At 47.1% G+C, this 22,474-nt stretch overlaps 1 protein-coding gene across 1 annotated transcript in view; it reads right to left on the bottom strand.

Moving 5' to 3' along the window:
- Positions 1–22,474, bottom strand: part of ric8a (ric8 guanine nucleotide exchange factor A) — a 72,798-nt gene continuing 50,324 nt past the window's right edge. Inside the window, exons 11-14 of the mRNA XM_089557273.1 lie at positions 17,299–17,409; positions 15,046–15,107; positions 8,813–9,178; positions 1–2,496 (exon numbers count right to left, since the gene is read on the bottom strand). Coding sequence (XP_089413399.1) covers positions 2,385–2,496; positions 8,813–9,178; positions 15,046–15,107; positions 17,299–17,409 — 651 coding nt within the window. The 3' untranslated portion in view covers positions 1–2,384. The remainder of the gene's footprint in view (positions 2,497–8,812; positions 9,179–15,045; positions 15,108–17,298; positions 17,410–22,474) is intronic.

Raw genomic sequence — 22,474 nt, forward strand, 5'->3', positions numbered from 1 at the left:
TCAGCAGAGAAGGCACCTTTATTCCACATCCAGATACTCCAAGAGATACAAACAGGCAAAGACGGGACACCACGATGGCAAAAAGGTGCCTTTTCCCCAAACAGCACATATAAATACATGTCACGGTGATGCACCACTGATGCGTCTGCCCTCTCCTCCCATATGGCAGTCAACACAGTCCTCAAGATTGCCACGTTACAACTTTTATTCGAATGCAATCATCAGCCACTCTGCACGTTCGGTAGTCGCCGATGACTGTGTGCAGTTCATCAAGACTATAGGATCGAAATGACTCCTCAAAAACTACAATAAACCCTCGTTAACTCGAAGCCGTAAATATGGAGAAAAAATGAGCTAACTGGAGTTTCCAGTTCAACCAGCTGCTCAAATTTTCAGCCATACACTACATTAGCGCAGATTTGCTCGGTGGTTTGCAGTCGGCTATGCTAACTGTGCACTTATGGCCTCTTCGTGAGTTTGGACAAGCCAGATTTTCAGTTTCTACCATGAAAACCTTTTTAGATAAGTGGTGATAAACACACAGTACCTTTTGAAATGCGCAGTGCGGCCTGAACCATTTTTTACCTACATACTTTAAGTTATCTGAGTTTGAGTTGATGAGGGTTCATTTTATATGACTAAAGCTGCCCCACCTTGAACGAGGGTTGTGCACAGCCTAGCATGTGCTCCCTGTCACCTCAGCACTCTCACGAAAGCTCAGACTTTCAGCCCCCAAAAGTGACGGTGAAAAAAGAAAAGGTCACTCAGTGCAACTTGATTGTTGTTATTGCCCGGCAGCCTAGTAACAAAAAAAGTGCTGTGCCAACAAGACAATTACAACACCTGTAGTTCGCACAGCTGGAAATTGGACGCATGTCTTGTAATCACAGCCTCCGACGAAACATTCATTAGGCTCACGATGATGATGGACTGCATGTGAAAGCACACTTTGGCGGAACAAAAACAGGATGATAAAACAAAACGCACTCTCATAATGGAAAAAACTACCACGTGTGGTTTACTACATCAATTCTTGGTTACAAATGTATATTATAAGTTGAAAACAAGCAAAACTGCTTGGGGCAACCCTGTTTCATAAGCTTCGAGCATGCCTATCTGGTTGTTGCTTGACACTCGAATTTTGTTCGCCTTAAACTCGGGATCAACACGCAGCTCATGTAAACAATATTCACAAAATAAAGCACTGTTGGCAGTTTGTGCACATCATGCGTGCTTCATCCATCTCATCAGGTGCAAGTCTGTCTCCAAGCGTAATCCTACACCGGCATGAGCCGCCAACAAGCCGTCCTTCAATTCCAATTCATTGGACGTGCTGTGCCAATATTTCCCATATGCAAGCTCCCTCTCATCAGCAGCTCATGACTGTGCATATTTTGTGTTGTTATAGGTGTCGTGCATCTGTGCAGTACTGTCCCTCTACTGACAGTTCTGTAATAAACCGGACAGTCCTTCGCATTGCAAAAAATTGCTGGCTACACCTGTGTCAGACGCACAAACGCTAGGATACAACAAATTTAAGGGGGGATGCAGCTTAGAAATAAATGAAAATGGCCAACATTTTTCTATAATTGTTGCATCCAGTTGTATGCCTCGTTTTCCGTGCTGTCCTGAAGTTTCACTGCTGAAATCGAGTGGGAAGTACTCGAACATGAACCTGCCTTCTGCCACTTTCTCTTAACTCTGCACCTTTTAGAGTCAGAAAAAAACATATATTAGAAAACAATTTTGCGAAGATATAACAGCGAAATTTTGTGAGAGATAATTATTTGTAATATGCTCAGAAAATTTCATCTAAATACAAAATGCCAAAAGATTTTTGCTCAAAGCCGCGTCCCCCCTTAAACCAACGCTACTAGTGCACAATAAGGACATGCAAAGTAAAAGCCAGAATTCCATCAGAATCATACGGAGAAAGATGGCGGCAACCTTCAGCGTCAAGTGAGTTGCACAAACTCCATCAGTCCTGGCCAGCTGTCTGAATCAGGCAGCACTCGAGCAGACACATCAGCTAAATGGCATGCTCAAATGACTAGAATGCTGCTCTCGTTAATCACTCATGCCACTGTTTTTCTGCTGCTTTTGTGACCATGTGAAGATGATGTCAATGAATCTCAGCCGTGAAAATTCACTCAGCCCCACCTTTATTACGCATCAATGAACAATCCTGTTTGCTACAGGCCGCCAGTGAAGAGAAATCGGGGCAAATGGGACAAAATACGTGTCTCCCAGGAGTCTACTTTTTGTCCCGTGACAAGAACAAATCAGACGGCCGTTGAAGAAAACACAGACTCAAACGGTGCTGCGCGTCAGGCATTTGGCACAGCCTCGCTCCCTGCTTGGGGCGTGGCACCAGAGGGAGAGGCTCAGTCAGACTCGGATTCGGTCAGGTCCCGGTCCTCCTGGAGCTCGAGCACGTGCTCAATTGGGTGGGGACGGCCGTCGGCGCCCACACGCGCTGGCTGCACCACGCCACCTCTGGAAGGCAGAAAGCATGCTGCACTTCGCATGGGTGTCGCTGGAAGCCCAGCAGAGTGAACAAAAGATGTGGAGAGACTTCGTAATGCATGGTGCTGGCCCATTCAAGTTTCAAGCTCAGCATAAAACATACAATGTTGGTGATGATGATGCTGGAGAGCACCAAACACAAGGTTTTTTGGTGACAAGCATATTCAAACAGTGCTAGACAACAGGACCAGAAAGAGGAGGAGACAAACACGGCACTGGCCCTGTTGTTTATTGCTCTGTGAATGTATTCATGACCATGGAGCATCAACTCGCCCAATCTGCCGTTCTGCTACAAAGTTTTTGGCTGGCTCAGGCTAAAATATGCACCCCTAGGCTGCATGGTTGGCTTCTCATTCGTATAACAGAGCCCTCACAGCTTTCCTAAAGATCAAAAAGTTCTTTGAAGCTGAGAACAGGGATTCTCCTTACCGTACAGAGATACTATAGAGCTTGAGGGCTGGCATAAGAGCTTTACTATGCGACTGAGAAGAAAAAAAAACGTGCAGCCTGGTTACTTTCGACAAAGACTGTACATGATTATAGTGTGTCAGGAGGATGTATAACTCAGGTGGAATGGCTTAAAGTAGTGTTTAGCGCACCTAAAAATTGTGTTAGGAATTGTTGGATATAAAAGACGAAGCCAATCAGCCTCAACCATAGTCAACCACAGGCCTAGGTAGAACACTGCATCGAGCACTTTTAAGGAGGTTCTTCGTGTGGAATCGTCCACTACTGAGCCGCAGTCTGCGTGACAGAACTACGCTACTTAGAAGACGCAACAGGCAGTCTCTATCTGTACCCCAAGATGGCGTGACAGCATCTTTGGAAGGTTCAGTGCCTTCATGCATTTAAGTGTTAACTGCTTAATGTATGCGATGAATGTAAGCTTTTCATCGACTATGACACCAAGAAATCTGCGGTCTTTTTGGACAGCAGTACTCTGCCTGTTAAGTGTGCTGTCGGGTTTGGGTCTAATACCACATTTTTTTTGTGGAGAGTACACTGACTGTCTTTTCTGTGTTGAGTTTAAATCCATCTTCGTCTGCCCATTTTGATACTTAGTTTACTACAAGCTGAAATTGCCGCTCACAGATGGACAAATTACACAACTTGTAGTTTATTTTGTAAATCGTCAACATAAAGAGAGTAGGATACTGATCTAGGTAGGATGCTATTTAATGAATTCATTTTGACTATGAAAAGCGTGCAGCTAAGAATGCTTCCCTGAGGGACACCATTCTCTTGTAAAAACTGTTTAGATAAGAAATTCCCTACACGGACCTTGAATGTTCGTTCAGACATAACTCTGAACGGTGGTCAGAATATTCCGCGAGATCCCAAAGGCAAACAGGTCACGGATGATACCATAGCATCATGCGGTATCGTGTGCTTTCTCCAGATCAAAGAAAACAGATGAACAGTGCTGTTTATCAAAAGCATCCTCTACGCAAGATCGAAGGCAACGAGCTGGTCAGTGGTTGACTGGTTAGCCCTAAATCCAGCCTGATGCTGGTCAAGAATACCGCTGAATTCAAGGGAATCCACAAGGCGAAGCTTTACCAATGTTTTCAACAAGTTTACACAAACAGCTGGTTAGGTCAACTGGCCGCTAACTGGCTGCAAGTGTGGCTTCTTTGCCTTGCTCTAATATCGGGATAATAGTCGCTTCTTCTTTCCAGTGTTTGGGCACACGTCCAGCGGCCCATATCTTGCTTTAAACAGATGCAGGATAGTTTCAAGGGTTTCTTCACGCAGGTGCCTGAGCATTCCACACGTGATCCCGTGAGGGCCCGCTGCTGTTGAGTTGTCACATGTGCCTAAGGCAACCTTAAACTCTTCTCTATTGTATCCTCCAACACAGTGTGTTCTTTTCCCAACAGGTTTCCGTTCCTCAGCTAGCTTGTATCTCAAGAAGGAGTCTGCATAATGCGCTGATCTAAAAGTGTATTCCAAGTGTTTGTTTAGTGCTTGGTGTCCCAATGTATCGCCAACAGTATTAACAAAGGGAAGTGGATGTGCACCATGCCCTTTAAGTGCTTTTAGTCTACTGTAAGCTTTATGCGTATCTGTGTAAGAATTTACAGAGGAGAGAAACGACTGCCAACTTTCTCGTTTGGATATACGTTGAGTACGCCTGCCATTTGCTTTAGATCGCTCAAAGTTTATAAAGTTGTCGACCATAGGACAACAGCGCAATTTTGACCATGAATTATTTTGGTTCTGGCGAGCTTTCTTGCACTGTGCATTTCACCATGGTTTTAGTTTGTTGTGTATTTTACGTGATGTTGGCGGAATGAATTTCTCTCCAGTGTCTATCAAGGATTGATTCACCTACCTATGATCAAGGATCGAGATTCAGCTGTACCTAGGTCTGTAATTGATGAAGAGGATAATGCTGGGAGTTCCCAGAAGAACTACTAGTCAGCAATCCGTTCTTTAAAATTCCTACAATTATTTACCTTTGCATTTATATTTTCTGCGTATTATAAAGAAATGAAAAAGTGGTCACTTCCATAAAGGTTATCCCTAACAGTTATCCCCTCAGCAGCTGCCAAAAGCAATGGAGAACCAATAGCAAGGTGTACAAGCTGTGCACAAAAGCGTCCCTTACGCAAGATTCGAAGGCAACAAGCTGTTCAGTGGTTGACTGGCTAGCCCCAAGTCCAGCTGGGTGCTGGATTTAGCGTGAGCCAGATGACAATAGAAATTTTTCAATTAGGGCACTTTGAGAATCAGTTCTAGCACCTCCCCACAATGGGTGGTGTGCATTAAAATCGCCAACAACAGGAACGGCTCCGGAAGCTGGTCAATAACTTTCTCAAGTTCATCACTGGATAGGCGATGATCTGGTGGGATATATGGGGAACATACAGTTATATTACTCTCCCAAAAGTTAGGGCTTGTATTGTCACTCTAAATCAGTAGCCAGTGCAAGACATCGAGAGGGAGTTGAATTCTGAACCACAATAGCAATGCCACCTGATGAGTGTGCATTGTCTTGGCTGTCCTTCCGGTATACTACGCATTTTTTCACAAAGATCGTAACTGTTGGGTTTAAGTGCGTTTCCTGTAGGCAAATTATGCTTGGTTGATATTGCGAGAGTATTTCATGTGAACTCGAGTCACTTGAAAATCGAAGGCAAAAATCAAGACTAAAGCTTTTCTTTCAAATAGTTCAAGGGCACTTTAAGATAAAAACAGATACAGTGGAACCTCGATTATACGTCCCCCGGTCATGCGACGACCCGCATTTTACGACGAATTTGTGCGGTCCCGGCAAAACCCCCATAGAGACAATGCATTAAAAACCTCGGTTATACGACGCAAATTTTAGAAGGACCCCGCTTCGTACGACGGCTGGCTCGTACCGTCCGTCAAAAAAGGTCGTCAGCAAACGCAGGCCGGGATGTACCGTATTTTCGCGATTCTAAGCACCCCCCCTATTTTCGGAAAAAAATTTCTGAAAAAAAAAAACTGCATGCGAATCTAAGCACCCCCGTTTTTGCGCGGAAGAGAGCGTTGCCGAGGCCGCCAAGTGCACTTGCTCTCTTTTTCGTCGAGCCTGTGCAGTCGGAGTCCCAAGGAGGCGCGGCCTGCGTGTTGTTGCGACTGAGAGAAGGATGAAAAGGAAAGCGCACGGGCCCGCCTACTGGCGTGAGCCAAGCCACCACCGCTGCCGAGGAGAGTTAAAAGATCAGAGGAAAGATAAAGAGAAAAGATAAGACGCGCGTCCCAGCAACAGATGCGTCCACAGGAGCCGACGCTGATGAAAAAAACAGATAAGCGGGCGAGGCCGCGCTCGCCCAAGCGAGGACAGCGGCGTCCACGGCGCTTTTTGTAATGGAAGTAATGGATGCTTGTGCCCCACGATAAAACTTCCGAAGTGGACAACGATGCAGAGGTTTGCGCTCCCATTCCTAGTTACGCGGACGTGTTGCAGAGCGTCGACAACATCCGGCGCTTTGCTTGCGCGCGCGACGATGTTGGCGACCTACTGCCGGACGTGGCAGGCCTTGAAAGAAAGTTGATGCGCCGAGGTTGGGCAAAGGTGCAAAAAAAAAAAATTACCGATTTTTTTTACACGGTAATAAAGATTTTTTTTACAAATCTGTTTCAAACAAATGCTGGGTTTTGTCTTTTTTAATCTGATTGGCGTACTTGCCGCGGGCTTGAAGCCGGTCAAAAGTTTTCGGCGCAAGGCCGAGCGCCACTGGCCGCATTCTTTGATTTTCGATTATACGACACCCGGATTATACGACGGTTTCGCGCGGTCCCCCGAACGTCGTATAATCGAGGTTCCACTGTAGATATGTTCAGTCCCCGGGAAGACGGAGCGTGAGAACAAACCACACTCAATCAATCAAGCCTTACGATTCACGTGTTGATGTTTTTCGTCACTCTTTTTTTCCTGATGTGATCGAAATTTGGAACGCTTTGCCTGCTGAAGTGCACAAGTTTGAATGTTCAATCGATATTTTGTTTCGAGGGCGTCCAACTTGATGTTACGAGATGATTTTTGTCTGTTGTACATTGCATTGTACACCCTCCCTTTAACGACCCTCAAGCGAGGGTCAACAGTATCAATAAATAAATATATGCCATCCAGGTTCTTAAGTAGCCCTCGGCAGTTCCAGTTCCAGTGGATAATGCTCTCAACAGCCATAGTTCTTAACAGAGGATGCGAAGACTAGTGGGAGTTATTCAGGTATCGCCACCTTTATCAGGCTGCTTGACTGGCAGATGTCTTTTCGGTTTAAGGCGGTCTAAGAAACTCTGCCTTTCTTCGGGGGACCCCCTCAGCGTCTCAGACGCTGAGAATCCTGGTGTCACCTCTTTTGCTTCCGGTGTAGACGCGAAAGCGGATGTGAGTTAGTCAAAAGGCAGAGGCTCGCTCTCATTTGTCCGTGTTTTCTCAGACGTCTGTGAAAAGTTCACCTCTGGGACGTGGAAAGTTGGTGCAGCAGAAGGCTGCTTGGTAAAGGGCCGGGACGGGCACGCATCAGCGATGCTATATTGCGTGCCCACTGTGACGAGAGGCCGCCCGACCCCCCGGGGTGATGCGTCAGCGTAGGATGCTCCGGAGATTAGTGAGACCTCCTTCCGGGCTTCTGATAATGGGATGTTTTCTCTTACTTCGATCTGTATTCCTTTTTTCTCATTTTGAAATGCCTGACATGTTAGTGAGTACGCGGCGTGGGGCCCTTGACCGCTGGGACATTCTGCTCGAGCGGCACTGTAGTTATTAGTTGGGTGCTCATGAGCACTGCACTTCGCAAGGGTCAGTTTTCAGTGGCATGTATTAGATCCGTATCCGTACTTTTGGCAGTTGAAGCATCTTCTTGGGGTTGTGCACAAGGACAGATTTTACAGTGAATAAATTCTGCTTTCACAGCATCTGGTAGAAGGTAAAAAATGTCAGGATGATATAAGGTGTCATCACCTCTTCACCGTTGCGCCTTATCGTGATGTGGCGAAAGGCAATGGCACCTTTATCTCGGAAGCCTTCAAGCAGGTCTGAATTTGTTTTGCGGACGAGATCGCGTACGCATATGGCACCTTGTACAGTGTTCTGGCTGCGGTTGTAACACGGTTAATACTTCAATACAGGGACCACCGTGCGCAACTTTTTTAGGTGAACTTTATCATGAAACGACGGGGATGACGACTTCCGGGATCATAAACACGCGGCTGTTTCAGAGGCCCCAAGCAAAAGTAATGTGAAATGCCAAAAGATGGCGAAAATTGCGCTTTTTGCCATTGTCAAAACAAGCCACAACAAGCTAGCGTTCTTCTTTTTTAGTCATCCTTTGCAACTTTGTTTGCTCCATGTATGTAGTGCGAAGAGAATGTTTCAGCTGTGTTGCCTCCAGAAATGGACAAAATTTTTGACAGCGCATCCGAAGATGAAGACTTCGAAGGTTTTAAGTAAAATTAAAATGTTATTATGGACATAAATAGAGTTCTTTTATTTTTTTTTTATCTTTTTCTAAAACGTAAGCGAGTATAGTGTGAGTGTTGTTTTTTTGATCACTTAGCGCTGCTCAAGAACTTCTCACAGGTACGGTGCATTTCGCAATGGTCGCACATCATATTTAATTAAGCCTCACTAGCCTAACTGAGTAAATTGAGGTGCTTCTTATACACGGGTGCGCCTTATATACCAACTTTTTCAATGACAGCCTGCATATATGGCGGGTGCGTCTTATACACCGGAAAATATGGTAGTTCCTACCGATACGCATTGTGCTAGCCCTCTCTTGGGCGACCGTCTTCCAGCTGGCCTCACCTGGCGAGGCGGTCCATGAGGTTGACCAGCTGCATGGCCTCGTGCTCCTTCTGCTCCTGGCTGAGTCCCTCGGTGGGTCGCTCCTTGCGCTCCTGGTAGCAGCCCAGCACGGGGTTGATGTGCTCCCGGTGGAGGCTGTACTCCTCCGTGTCGCTGTCCTCCGAGTCGCTCGAGTACTGCGTGGGGTCCCCCCCCGCACTGCCGCTGCCTCCGAGCAGCAGGCCCCTGCGAGCCAGCAGCCCAGCCGCGTTGCCGTAGCCCGTGTACTTGATCAGCCGGCCCACCTTCTCCTTGCACAGCACGAACAGCAGCTCAGCCGCCAGCTGCTTGGTGTCGGTACACGGTGACGTCATCAGCCGCACCAGCCTGCACCACCACACGTTTTCACAATGGCAGCTGTTTGGGTAACGCTTCCGCTTTGTGGGGACGCGCAGTACTCGTCCCCTGTGGTTTGCTTCCCCGCAGTGCACCCTCAACTCGTCCTGGGTGGTTCACTTCCCCGCAATGCACCCTCAACTCGTCCCAGGTGGTTCGCTTCCCCGCAATACACCCTCCTTAGTCGTGTTACTTTAACTAACAAGGGAGGGCGCTGGCGTCGCGTGAGGCTCCGCTCTTCATCAGCGGGCACCTCGTGGTGGGAACATGCTCCCGCCAGTTCGTCCCGTCCGGCCTTGGAGTTTCCCTCTGCCCTAGCGAGGGCGAACGTTCGCTCTTAACCTTGCTGGTGAGTCAGACGTCCTCGATTCCTCAGCGTATTTTGTTGCTAGCTGGCGTTATTGTTTTTGTAGCAATAAATGCCTTGTTTGTGTCAGCCATAGTGTTGTTCCTTTGTTCCCTCAGAGCAAGGTCCGCCGTGGTTGGCGAGCGTATGTGGCCACGGGGTGACGTCCGCGCGGTTTTGAACTGTGTCAGCCGCAGTTAAGCAGGGAGAACGTATTTATATCTCCCCAATTATTAAAACCCACAGCTTCATGTATGAGGCAGTGGCGTTGTTGGAGTAACAAGCCAGGTGCAACATGCCGTGCCAATTGGTTAGAATGGAGTGATGTCATGCATGACATCATGACAATACGCCGCACCGAGTGGCAACGCTCATGCCGTAATTATGTAACCACACGTGCATTACCATCCTCGTCCTAGGGGATGCCAAGTTACTAAGCACTCCGACTTGGCGTCGGCATATTGTGCCACTCCTACTGTGTCCGAAATTCTCATTACCACAACGATACATGTCCAGTCAACTTTCTCTCGTGCTCTTTCCTTACTGCTGCAGTCACACGACCTTATCACCTGCTGTGTGAGACACCACTACAGAGCGCTCTGGAAAAACTGTGATCACGAGGGGGCGGCTCCTTTCCCTGAACTCCTTTTCACCTGGTGTCTCCAGGGGCACTGATCTGCATAACACCAAGGCCACAACCAGAGCTGCCAGCCATGGCAACCAAGCTCCCACCACTCTTGTGAACCGGTTAGTGTAGCGAGCATGACACACCCCAGCACTAGCCGCTGTCACGATGATGTGAAACAGAGCTGCGGGAAAGGAAGGAGCCCTTACTTTTGCTCTCATCTGTGAGTGCTAGGCATTGTGTATGACAATGCAACTTGGCTAAGATATCCATACACTCCGTTTCATACATAGCAGGCAACAATGCGGAGGTTGCTGAAGTATCCGCGAAACCATACTACTCCGCCACGTATCATTCGTTCTACTCGAAACTCCGGCCATTGTTTGGACGAATACAAAGAGCGGTATAAAAAGATGTGGTAGCATTGAAAATTCAGGCTCTCTGGCCATAATTTTCACGGAGAGTGAACTACTTTTTGGGCGCAGATTCAGTGGAAGTGATTCACCCTACCAACTGCGTATCATACCGCCACGTGTACTTTTTGCTTCTCGAAATCTCGACGAGTCGCAGGATGAAAATGTGGCAAAAGGTAAAACAAAGTCCAGGAGGTGCCAGTCACAGCACTTAAGATTTGTCGCTGCGAAATATGCTCGTGTTCGCTTTGGTTGTATGGCGAACTACTTTTTGCGTGTGGGCTTACTAGCCTGCGTGAACAGGCACACTAGCTTTGGCAGCGTAGCCTGCTATGTATGAAATGGTGTATACACTGGCACAGTATGCGCCAATTTGGTGAGACCCATGAGTGGGGTGTACGAAGGGGCCCCTTCCAAACAAAACTTGGGGCCTTCTTGGCCACATTCTTAAAAAAAAAAAATGTGATAGTATTTTGAAAGTCGGCCCACCCCTCAAAATTCCAAAGGACACTCAAAGTTTTCAAAGTAGGCCCACCCTAGAAAATGGATTAAGGTGGATTACTGGGGCTCATTGTGTGGATCAAGGTGGGTTAGCAGATTGTTGAATGGTTTATGGGTGTCTAACGTCCCAAAGCGACTCAGGCTATGAGGGACGCCGTAGTGAAGGGCTCCGGAATAACTTCGACCACCTGGGATTCCTTAACATGCGCTGACATTCAGTGCTCAAGGAGATACAGCTGCACGAGCAACTCCGAGGCTTTTAACGCGGGAGCGTTAAGGGTGCTGTTCTACAGCAATCGTGGCGTCGGCGTGTCGAGGAAAGCAGGTGACCCACCTGCCACTTAAGTCACGTGATCTTGTGACGTCATCGCAATCTGCCCAACGTGGCAGGTGGCAGTTAAAGCGATCACTGCGGCGACCCGCATTGGAGTAATGCGAAAGCAAAACGTCCACATGCTATATTGACATCCATGGCTGTTCTGACGTTCATGTACTATATCAACGTATATGGCTATTTCGACGTGTAAGTGTATTTTTTCGTGTTTAATTAACTAATTAAACCTCATCAACCAAATTTTTGCCAGGGCAACATTTTATCACACACTATCTGCCACAATCACACTTTCACACATTTATCTTCAGAGAACGATGTAATCGCGCAGACAAAATTTGCGGACACTTATTGCTGACGCAACAGAGCCACATAGTGCTCTTGCATTAAAAATGATTGGTCACGAGGGGGGGGGAGTGTTGCTTAGGGCCTATTCAGACTTGCGAGTCGTGACTCGTAAGGCACATGTGACCAGCAGTCGCTGGCGACCTGGCAGCTGTGCGACAACACCGTTGTCTTAACACTTGCAAGCAGCTTGACGAGCGGGTCGCCTTCTCGCTAGATTTTCGTTTGAAGCGATAACTCTCAGAAGTGACATTGTTCGCGTGCTTTTGAAAGCTTTGTTTGCCTTGGCCGTGCCTCCTGCACTCGCGCTCGGTCCCCTAAAGTGCTATTCACAGTGCACCACGACAACCAGGAGGATGTCGTGGCGGTTTTGATGTACACGACGGCCGTACATGCAGCATGATGACAGGGGTGCGCTTCCTGCCTGCCAGCCTGTATGCCTGCCACCGGCGGCAGAAAAATGCGCCAATATTGCTCGTTCAGAATGTCAAAAAATGAACGATTTTTGAAGACCGCCGGCCAGTGCTGAATTGCTGGTAGAAGTAATAACTGCGACACAAACAAATTTCTTCTTATAGCCCTTTATACTGCTGCTGTCAAATGCGGCTCGACTGTTGTCTGCTAGCCCCGCTGCTGAAGGTGTCACATAAATCGAGCATATACAGACGGGGTTTGCAATAAAGCGGTGACAAAAGCAGCATCTTAATTACTAGCGCTGGCCAGGATCCGAAGCGCCCTCAGTTGCGGCATCGATGTGAAACCGGCTAGGCTTAGCGATGACTAGGGCAGCCAGGGAGCAGCACGTTGTTCATCGCCCCGGAAAAAATTGTAAAACTGGTTTTGAGGAAAGGAAATGCCGCAGTAACTACCTGACATATCTAAGTGGACACCCGAACTGCACCCCAAGGGAAGGGATAAAGGAGGCAGTGAAAGAAGAAACAGGTGCCGTAGTGGAGGTCTCCGGAATAATTTCAACCACCTGAGGGGGTCAGCTGTAGTCTGCGCATTTAGGCATCACGCTAACCTTCTCATAGTTCTTTGAACGCGCTGTGCAGTCCCAAGGCTAAGAGCTTTTCAGTTGAGACGTTATGGGGTAGTCGAAGCGCGGTTTTCTATGCTTTGCGTAAAATCGCGCCCGCCTTTTGTTTGGTTTGGTTTATGAGGGTTTAACGTCCCAAAGCGACTCAGGCTATGAGGGACGCCGCAGTGGAGGGCTCCGGAAATTTCCACCACCTGGGGATCTTTAATGTGCACTGGCATCGCACACTACATGGGCCTCTAGAATTTCGCCTCTACTGAAATTCGTCCACCGCGGCCGGGATCGAACCAGTGTTTTTCAAGTCAGCAGCCGAGCGCCATAACCCCTGAGCCATCACAGCAGCAGATTGCTGAATGGATTGATATGGATTATGGTGGATTAGTCATCCCAATTACTATAATCCCATATGGTAATCTAATGGGAGGTACTGAAGCAATCCAGTCCTCAGACTTTCAAAATTGGCGCTGCTGATGAAGCCGTGACCCTCTCGACCAATCAGAGAACTTATGAGGGAGAAGCTGGCAAGTTTTTCTGAGACGACAACCTAAGTACTATCACATTAATAATGCACTTCTAGCTATTATTACGGAGTGCAAAGCAGAAGCAGGCGGTAGGATGGTTCGACAGGATATCGGAAAGCTATCTCAGGGGACGAAAGATCTGATTAAGAAATGCCAAGGCACGACAGCGCCTAACCCTACACACAGAATAGAACTGGTACAACTATCAAAGTTAATAACTAAGTGCAAGGTAGCTGACATAAGGAAGTTTAATATTGAAAGAATAGAGCCTGCTATAAAGAACAGAGGTAGGCTAAAAGAGGGGAAGAGGAAGCTAGGCACAGGTAAAAACCAGATGTATGCGCTAAGAGAGAAAGCAATGTCATCAGCAACATGAACATGATAGTTAATTTATCCGAAGAGTTCTACACAAATCTATACATTAATGAGAGCGGCAGTAGTGCACAGCAACGGGACATCCCGCCAAATCGAAGGAGGAAGTAAAGAAAGCCTTAGGAGCAATGCAGAGGGGCAAAAGCAGCTGGTGAGGATCAGGTAAGAGCAGATCTGTTAAAGAACGGAGCGTGCTAGAAAAACTAGCCATCTCGTATACCCTGTTTACAGGGTATACAGCCACCCTGTACTGTTTGGCATTACAGAACGGATGCTGCAGGCATGGCGGCTGTAGCTAGGCAAAATTTTTGGCTGTTCCATGCGATGTCACGGTGCGGTTGTTTGCGAAGTGTGGGATTTCGCTGGACGACAACAAGCTACGAGACCACAGCAGCGATGATGACGGAAGTGCTAGTGAGGATGATGGCACAAGTGTGGTGAGTAGTCCAATGACTAAGACACTTTCATTGTGGAATGTGTCCATGGGCATGCCCTTAATTTTTTTTTTTTCATGACGTGCGACACTAGGGGGTTGACTTACATTCAACTCCACTTACAATCGTGTAAATATGGTATGTGCCAAGAATCTTGCAGTACTAGTTGGGCTAGATTGAATTTCTGGCTTGACTGCATGCAGGCGGAACCTCCTTGCTTGTAGAAACAGAATGGGGATCATCCCAAATATGCAACCTGGTTCTTCAGTCAGGCATGTCCTAGTGCAAGACGTGTAATGCTGAGCGCAGCAGTTCAAAAAAAGCTGACAGACAATTCTGATGGTCGCTGGTGCGAAATTTGAGAGCAGCTCTTTACATGTCACCTGCCACCACTGGTAGGTGGGTGTTACACTCCCCGGGATCTTCCTGTGGCAGGTGGCATTCCACTCTGCTACTACCTTCCACGGTTGTCAGGTGGCGCGTTATGCCGACTGCGCCAACAACGCCGACACCAACAATTGTGATGCGGAATGATGGCATGGGAGCTTAAGAGCTGCATTCTAAAACAGATGCAGAGCTACGGCACACTGCATATCGAGCTGTCATGCAAACTCCAGCCTGAACGGCAGAGGTCAAAGCCTGCAGAGGGGTCTTTTGCTTGCTAATGCTACTGGTCACCTGCCCGTTTCTTAACTAGGATGCCTCACCCAAGCAGACAACATGCACTGTGCCCATCTCAGATGTAGTTATTGGCGCCATCTGGCAACACATATAATAACTTCGAGCATACAGATTCAGTGACGGAATGGACTGCATACAGAAGAGGGCCCAACAAACAATATTTGCACATATGCCCAGACACACTGGTTCTTTCTAGCAATAGACCACATGCTCTCTTTGAAATCAGGAAGTTCCAGCGGCCAATTCCCACCTGTTGCGGAGGGTGTTGCCTTCTTCCGGCCGGTTCATCACGTCACTCAGCGGAGGCAGCACCTGCAACAAAGACACGTGACGGCAGGGCTGGGGAGGGGGACTGGGTACGCTCACCACTTCCTTGCCTTTTTTTTTTTCTTAAAAAAAAACACACTCCTCCGAACTTGGTTCCTATATACTTCATCTCAAGCTGTTTGCAGCACTGTGAGGGCTGCGGCGATCTGAGCCAATCAGAATGGCAAGTGCCACAAAGCATGTTCCTCCATGCCCCTCAACCTGCGACTGGTGGCTCCATCCCGGGGAAGAAAACAGCACCAGTGTCCGGTTGCTGTGCACAGAAGACCCGGCCGACTTGGTGGATGCCATTTTTACGAACCATGACGCACCACTTGGGCCTCCGCAGTGCTGTGCTGGTGTGGACTTTCTTTGCTAATTCAACCAGCGATTGAAATGCTTGCTGCATTTTCAGAACACCATCCTGTACTACCTTTTCTATAACTGCAATTGTCTGAAAAACAGTCGCAACACTGCTCGAGTATTTGAGGGACTGCTTGTTCTATTCCTTGGCCTTGATTGGATGACAGAGCTTACCTTCCACAGTGCTGCAAACAACTTGTGAGGTGACGTATAGGATTGCAGTGCTCTCTGGTAAGGCATAACGAAAGCAGAAGCGGCAGGCCAAAGTAAAGGAGCTGGCTAGACAAACGGTGACAAGTTGTGCCCAAACCACTGGCAGGAACTGGTCAATCTAGGGATGACATTTGCTGCTGCATCACCATCCTAATCGTGGTCACACTGACAATCACAGGTGGCAACAGCGTTTGTGCCCAACCCTATACCTACATGGCCATATACAGGGTTAGTCAAAAGTTCCCACATGTGGCCTGGGAACTTTTGACGGACCCTGTACCTAAGCAGTGCATGCTCATAAAGGCACACGGAACAAAATTATTTATAGGTCTTTACCTACTCTTATCCCTTTTGTTTCTAGTCTTCTTAATGGCCATGCACACAGCATATCCTCACGAAGACACAGCTACCTTCGGTATTACTCAAATCTGGGTACGAGATTGCCATGGCTGCACAGAAAGCTGCTGTTACGGCGGACACTCATCATCATCATCAGCAGCCTGACAACACCCAATGCAGGGCAAAGGCCTCTCCCATGTCTCTCCAATTAACCCTGTCCTTTGCCAGTTCCGGCCACTGTATCCCCACAAACTTCTTAATCTCATCCGCCGCCTAACCTTATGCCGTCCCCTGCTACGTTTGCTTTCTCTTGGAATCCACTCCGTTACCCTTAAGGACCAGTGGTTATCTTGCCTTCGCATTACATGCCCTGCCCAAGCCCACTTCTTCCTCTTGATTCCGACCAGGATGTCATTAACCCGCGTTTGTTCCCTCACCCACTCTGCCCTCTTTCGATCTCTTAACGTTACACCAATCATTTTTCTTTCCATAGCTCGCTGCAGACGCTATAAACCACAAATTCAGATGCTAGATGAATGCATTCGAGCCTTAAAATAATGATGGCTGTTCTCCAAATCCAAGGTATGGGTGGTTAGAGGAATTGCAAACAGTGAAAGCGAAGAACACACTTCCAATGTTCTTGTGAAAAAGTGAACAGCCTGGCACTGCAACACTGCTCCTTTATTACCCAAGCGTACAACAAAAAGCTGCAAAACAGAGCATGCCAACATAGTATACTTGTAAAGACTGTAATAAATAGGCAAGGATAAAAAAATCGGCAGGACAGTTACCACTGTGTAGCCGAAGATTCAGTAACAGCTGTTAAAGTATTTATATCTTACGATGCGTTGAGGTAGACAATATGGGAGGGAGTTCATATCTGCACAGTTCTGGAGTGCTCTTTTTAGTTTTATTGATTTATATACACATACTGCAGCCCTGACGAGCATGCGTGACGAGCCGAACTGGGCTTGAGTAGTATTGCTTTCTCAACAATAAACAAGCTGACGTCACGCGTCGCCATAGCAACGGAGAGGCTGACGTCACACCATCTGTTAGGCGCGGCGGCGGCTCCTCGAGAAGCAGGGGGGTCCACGGACCACGCGACGAGGGGTTAGATCTGGCGCAGTACTGTTCTCGCAATAAAACATTGAGAACCCTTGCTCTTGGACGTTAGTACAAAGAGTACGTTGGGGCCACAAAAGGAACTAAAAATAACAGGCCTGCACCACTATGCAAAACAGGCTGAACTAGCAAGCCAACGAGGAGAGCCAGCAATTACCCTGGAGCGCAGGTATCGGCGGAGTATCCGGTGTCCACGTCCACATTCGGCCAAGCACAGCAGCACGGGGGTGAGCTGCCGCTGCAGGCTGGGCTTGGGGCTGGCCTCCTCCTGCGTGGGGGGGGAGATCCATAACCGCTGTTTGCTGCCGGAAGCGGATGGGTGCAGCAATCTGCAGGCACCCTTACGATTTAGCTCGGTTCGTTTGCAGTGCCGTCAGTCGGTAATAATAATCATCATCATCAGCCTCACCACGCCCACTGCAGGGCAAAGGCCTCTCCCCTGTCTCTCCAATTAACCCTGTTCCTTGCCAGTTGCGGCCACTATATCCCCACAAACTTCTTAATCTCATCCACCCACCTAACGTTCTGCCGCCCTCTGCTACGCTTGCCTCCTCTTGGAATCCACTCCGTTACCCTTAAAGGTGCACTGAAGAGGAATCTGAACTTGTCTTTTTGCCGCGGGAACTCGATCTACACGTCCTGAGCTTTCTTAGAAACTGCGATTTACTGCCCTGTGTGGCCGATTTCCCCAATTAAATCGAATTAACGTCCGGCTCCCACCTTTTTTTTTTAATTCTGCCCCGTACGGTGGGCAGAGTCGACCAACGCGTGGAGCGCCTTTCACCCAGTCCCGTGGCGGCTTGCCGCTCTGCCATCGGCGGAGTAATACGTAGTAGTCCGTAGAAGCAAATAGTCCGCGCGTATTTTTATTTCTGCGGGTTTACTTTGCGGCTATATTATTTGCGAATGAAACTATTCATTCATGGAAACCTAAAAAACAAAATAAAGCGAAAGCAAAGCCTCCATGGGACTGGGTGAAAGGCGCTCCACGCGTTGGTCGACTCCGCCCACCGTATGAGGCAGAATTAAAAAAAAAGGCGGGCGCCGGACGTTAATTCGTTTTAATTGGGGAAATCGGCCACACAGGGCAATAAGTCACTGTTTCTAAGAATGCTAGGAACGTGTGGATCGAGTTCCCGCGGCAAAAAGACATGTTCAGAATCCTCTTCAGTGCACCTTTAAGGACCAGCGGTTATCTTGCCTTCGCATTACATGCCCTGCCCAAGCCCATTTCTTCCTCTTCATTCCGACTAGGATCTCATTAACCCGCGTTTGTTCCCTCACCCACTCTGTCCACTTTCAGTCTCTTAAAGCTACACCTATCATTTTTCTTTCCATAGCTCGCTGCGTTGTTCTTAACTTAAGCTGAACCCTCTTTGTTAGCCTCCACGTTTGTGCCCCATAGGTGAGTACCGGTAAGATACCGGTACTCACCTACCGCACTACGGTACTACAAGAACCACCTGTGGTAGACACTTCGACACTTCGTCCGGGAAGCACTCCAAAAAAATTGCTTCATGAATTGCAGTGGCATTTGAAATGGTGGAAAAGGGGAATTTTTCGAAGCCAGATATCTTTACACAGCTGTGAATGAGCAACACTGTCTTTGGCTCGGCAGGAGGCTTGTACCTTCTTCAAAACTGGTGCCTCAGCTCGGTTAAAATTCAAATTGAGTTTATTTCCGTTCAAAACAACGGAGGGGGCTCGAACAAAAAGTGAAGCAAGTCCATTTGATTACGTTCGAGCCTCCTTTTCATGGCATTTGGTGATGACAGAATTCTAGTTTAACAACAGATACATTTACAGATTGTAGAATAGAAGAAAAAATGTTAATAATGCACAGAAAATCTGACAAAATAATTTACACAATGCCAATATGCAATTCTAAGTGCAATGTTCATAGAAATAAGTACGTATAAAAATAATATGAGTGGAACAAAGCAAAAGAAATATTAATTATACAGAACAAGCCTGACAAAACAATTCACACAGTGAAATTATACGATTGTAGGTTGAATATGCACAATGCAAGTTAGGAAATTAATTAAGCGCAGAAGCAAGCAAGCAAATAAGCACGCATGCACGCACACACATGAATGCACACACACACGCGCGCGCACACACGCACACACACACACACACACACACACACACACACACACACACACACACACACACACACACAAGCATGCATGCATGCACACAAAGTTACAAGACTGCCACGTGACTTCTCTTGTCCGCATTGGACTCCTCAGCGACTGCCAATGGTGTGAGGTCTGCTGCAGCGTTTGGTTAGCTATGCTTGCGCACCTCACGTTTTACTATTTTGGGATGGGGCTTTGGTGAGTGACCCCTCCTTCAAAAAGAAGCATAGAAAGGCATGTTGTTACAGCAGCTGCAAGCAAAAGACACCAACAGCTAAGAATGGTAAGAGGACATCTCTACGGGCTGCTGTGAGTGAATTTATTGTGGAGAGCGTCACAGACACTCCACAGAGCGTCACTGTCTGAGCACTTCAAGCTCCGTTGGTAGCCAGTCTGCGAAAAGTGGCTTGATCAGCGTTGGAAACCAAGTGGCAGATATCAGGAAATGCAGCCGAACTGTTCGGAGTCACTGCTACCGTGCAGCAACTACAAGCAATGAAAACTTATGCCATGTTGAGAAAGGAGTCATCAAAAGCGCACCAGGCAAAAGGCCAGACAGCCAAGCAATGCCACATTAAGGGGGGACACTTAGACCTACTTTCCTTATTTTTAGTCCAATCCTATCGAAACTGAACCACCTTGCTCAGATTTTTATACTGATTTCAAATTGAAACTACCTTTCTCATAATTTAGTCGGTTTCCAAGATATTTAAACTTAATTAGTCATTCATTAGTACCTCAGTGCAAACAAAACTGCTCAATAAAAATTAATTTTTAATCCATGGCTACATAGTATGGTGAGTAAAGAGTGCAATAATTAAAACCATATTTCCATTTTATCCTCATTAGTAATTTTACAGCACTTGGAATATCAATGTTCAAGGTGTGAATGTAATGCACCGATAAACTTTGTGAAATTATAAATTTTTGAAGGGCAATTGAACAAATCTACTTCGATTATTGCACACACTGTGCCTTCAGCTTCCCTTAGCATGTAATATGACATCTCTATCTATCCTAGACATTGAGATATCGACATACCAAGACAGCCAAGCGTCCAAAATTTCCATGCCATTAAATTCTCTGCTCCTGCATAAATTCAGCCCACACAATGATCTGAATTTGATATTATGGTCAAAATGCTGACTTCTTGAAGGAAAAAATTGGTACAGTTGGAAAATAATACCTGTAGATTCCAGAAATGTCATTTTTTGAAGATCGATTGTTGCTCACTTTTTGGTCTCAAAGACCAGTGTGCCCTTCAAAATGGCGCCTTTGGAGAAGTAAACGTGGTGCTCAACTTTGAATGCCTTTTTCTCAAAAATGCTTTTCTGGGCTGTTGCTCACCTTGTGGTGCTGATCCCTACACGACTGTTTGGTCTATTTTGACCCTGTTTGTTTTGTTGCACTGTGTGAACCACGTCAAGTACAATGACAATCTTATTTTTTAAGGTTTATGAACAGTGAATTCTTGGTATGATATTGTGTTCGCACTCTACACATGCCCATGGCAATTACATCTCACAAAAAATTTGTACCCAAAAATTTTTACAGTTGGTGCGGGGGTAGGGGAATCACAGGACGGTTATTATGGAAGATGGAAGGTGCATTTGAGTAGTTGGAATTGCAATAAAATCACAAGTGGAATAGACAGGGGAGCGGAAGAAAGCAGACTCAGAATTGGAATAGATTCGCAAGTGAAAGAACGCGATCACATTTCCTCTGCACCAATCCACTTGATCGCCCTCAAATTTTTTTTCACGATGCTCAGCCTGACACTGCCTTGTGGCAAAGGCTGATGCTGTGCTCACTGGAACAGGCACTTTATATTGTAGGGCTGAAGTCACGGGTGCATGCTCAATTCAGCCTCACACGGCAACAGATTGAAGCCCTGGCTGGTGAGTCAAATGCAGGGAAATTCCTGTCATTTCAGAGGTGGCACACACTGCATGTAACGAACTTCACCTTTCTCCGCAAATGTTGCCCACACTTCACAAGCAGTACCCACAGTGATTGACTGGGTCAAATGTTTAGGGGAATCCCCCAAGGTGGAGTAAAATTTGGAATAAGGGAGTAATTACTCCTTGGCATCCACCCGAGCGCAGCCATGCGGCTACAGAGGAAAGCTATACAGCTTTCTCAGAAACTTCGCAGTTAAAGAAAAATTCGTCCTGGTCCAGGGTTCGAACCCGGGACCACCGCTTCACTGGAGCAGTCGCTCTACCAACTGAGCTAACCGGACGGCAAGCTTATGGTAGGCCGAGAGCGAATTGATCAATAACTCGAAGTGGGAACAGTGTTGGTCAAATGTTTAGGGGAATCCCCAAGGTGGAGTAGATTTGTAGTAAGAGAGTAATTACTAGCTTTCCTTTGTAGCCGTATGGCTGCGCTCGGGTGGACGTCAATGAGTAATTACTCCCTTATTACAGTGACTGACTTATGCACACGGTGATTGGCACATGACTGGCTAAGTGGTCCTGTGGAACTTGGCATTAGATGGATCTTTGAATACAGTCATGATCTAACTCAGGTTTCCCACTGAAAAAAGAATTGATTGGAATTTAAAATATTAGCACAGACTTGAGTTTCATTCCTTCCCATTTGTTTCAGTGTGCTAGCACTTAAAGTGGTCGTTCCCCACATTCAGCCGTTGTGTCTTTGTCTGATGTCATGGCAACGCTGCTCGTCTACCCACTGTTTCAGGCAGCAGCTCAATTAATTGTGAGAGGCTGCTCCTAACCCAACCTAACCCAAGCAACCCAAGTCCCACCGATGGTAGCACCTGCCACCGAAGGGCAGTGGCGCATCACTTGACCGCTCCACAAACTGCGCCTGGAGTGGTAGGAATACTCCCAGAGACCTACTAATGTGGAGAATGACCAATTCCACACACATATGGGCACTAACCTATTATCGCTATCCAAACAGTTGCTTTCCGTGAACTCTTCATCTGAACACCGGAACAGAAGTGAAAACCAGACTACTAGCTCACCTAATTCGCATTTGGCCTAACTATGCAAATCGACCATTTTTTTTTTTCTTTCTGTGACCGCAACAACGATGGCCTGTAAAAGCAAGTATTAGGGATTCAAACCTGCTTCAACATTTACAATTTTCGCTGCTACCCACCCACGAGAAATTTCACTGAAGCAGAGCTCTCACTATTTGCACATCGTTTACGAATACCAC

Source organism: Amblyomma mixtum, chromosome 1 (genome assembly GCF_055824585.1).
Source record: "Amblyomma mixtum isolate Tamu chromosome 1, ASM5582458v1, whole genome shotgun sequence".
NCBI lineage: Eukaryota > Metazoa > Arthropoda > Arachnida > Ixodida > Ixodidae > Amblyomma > Amblyomma mixtum.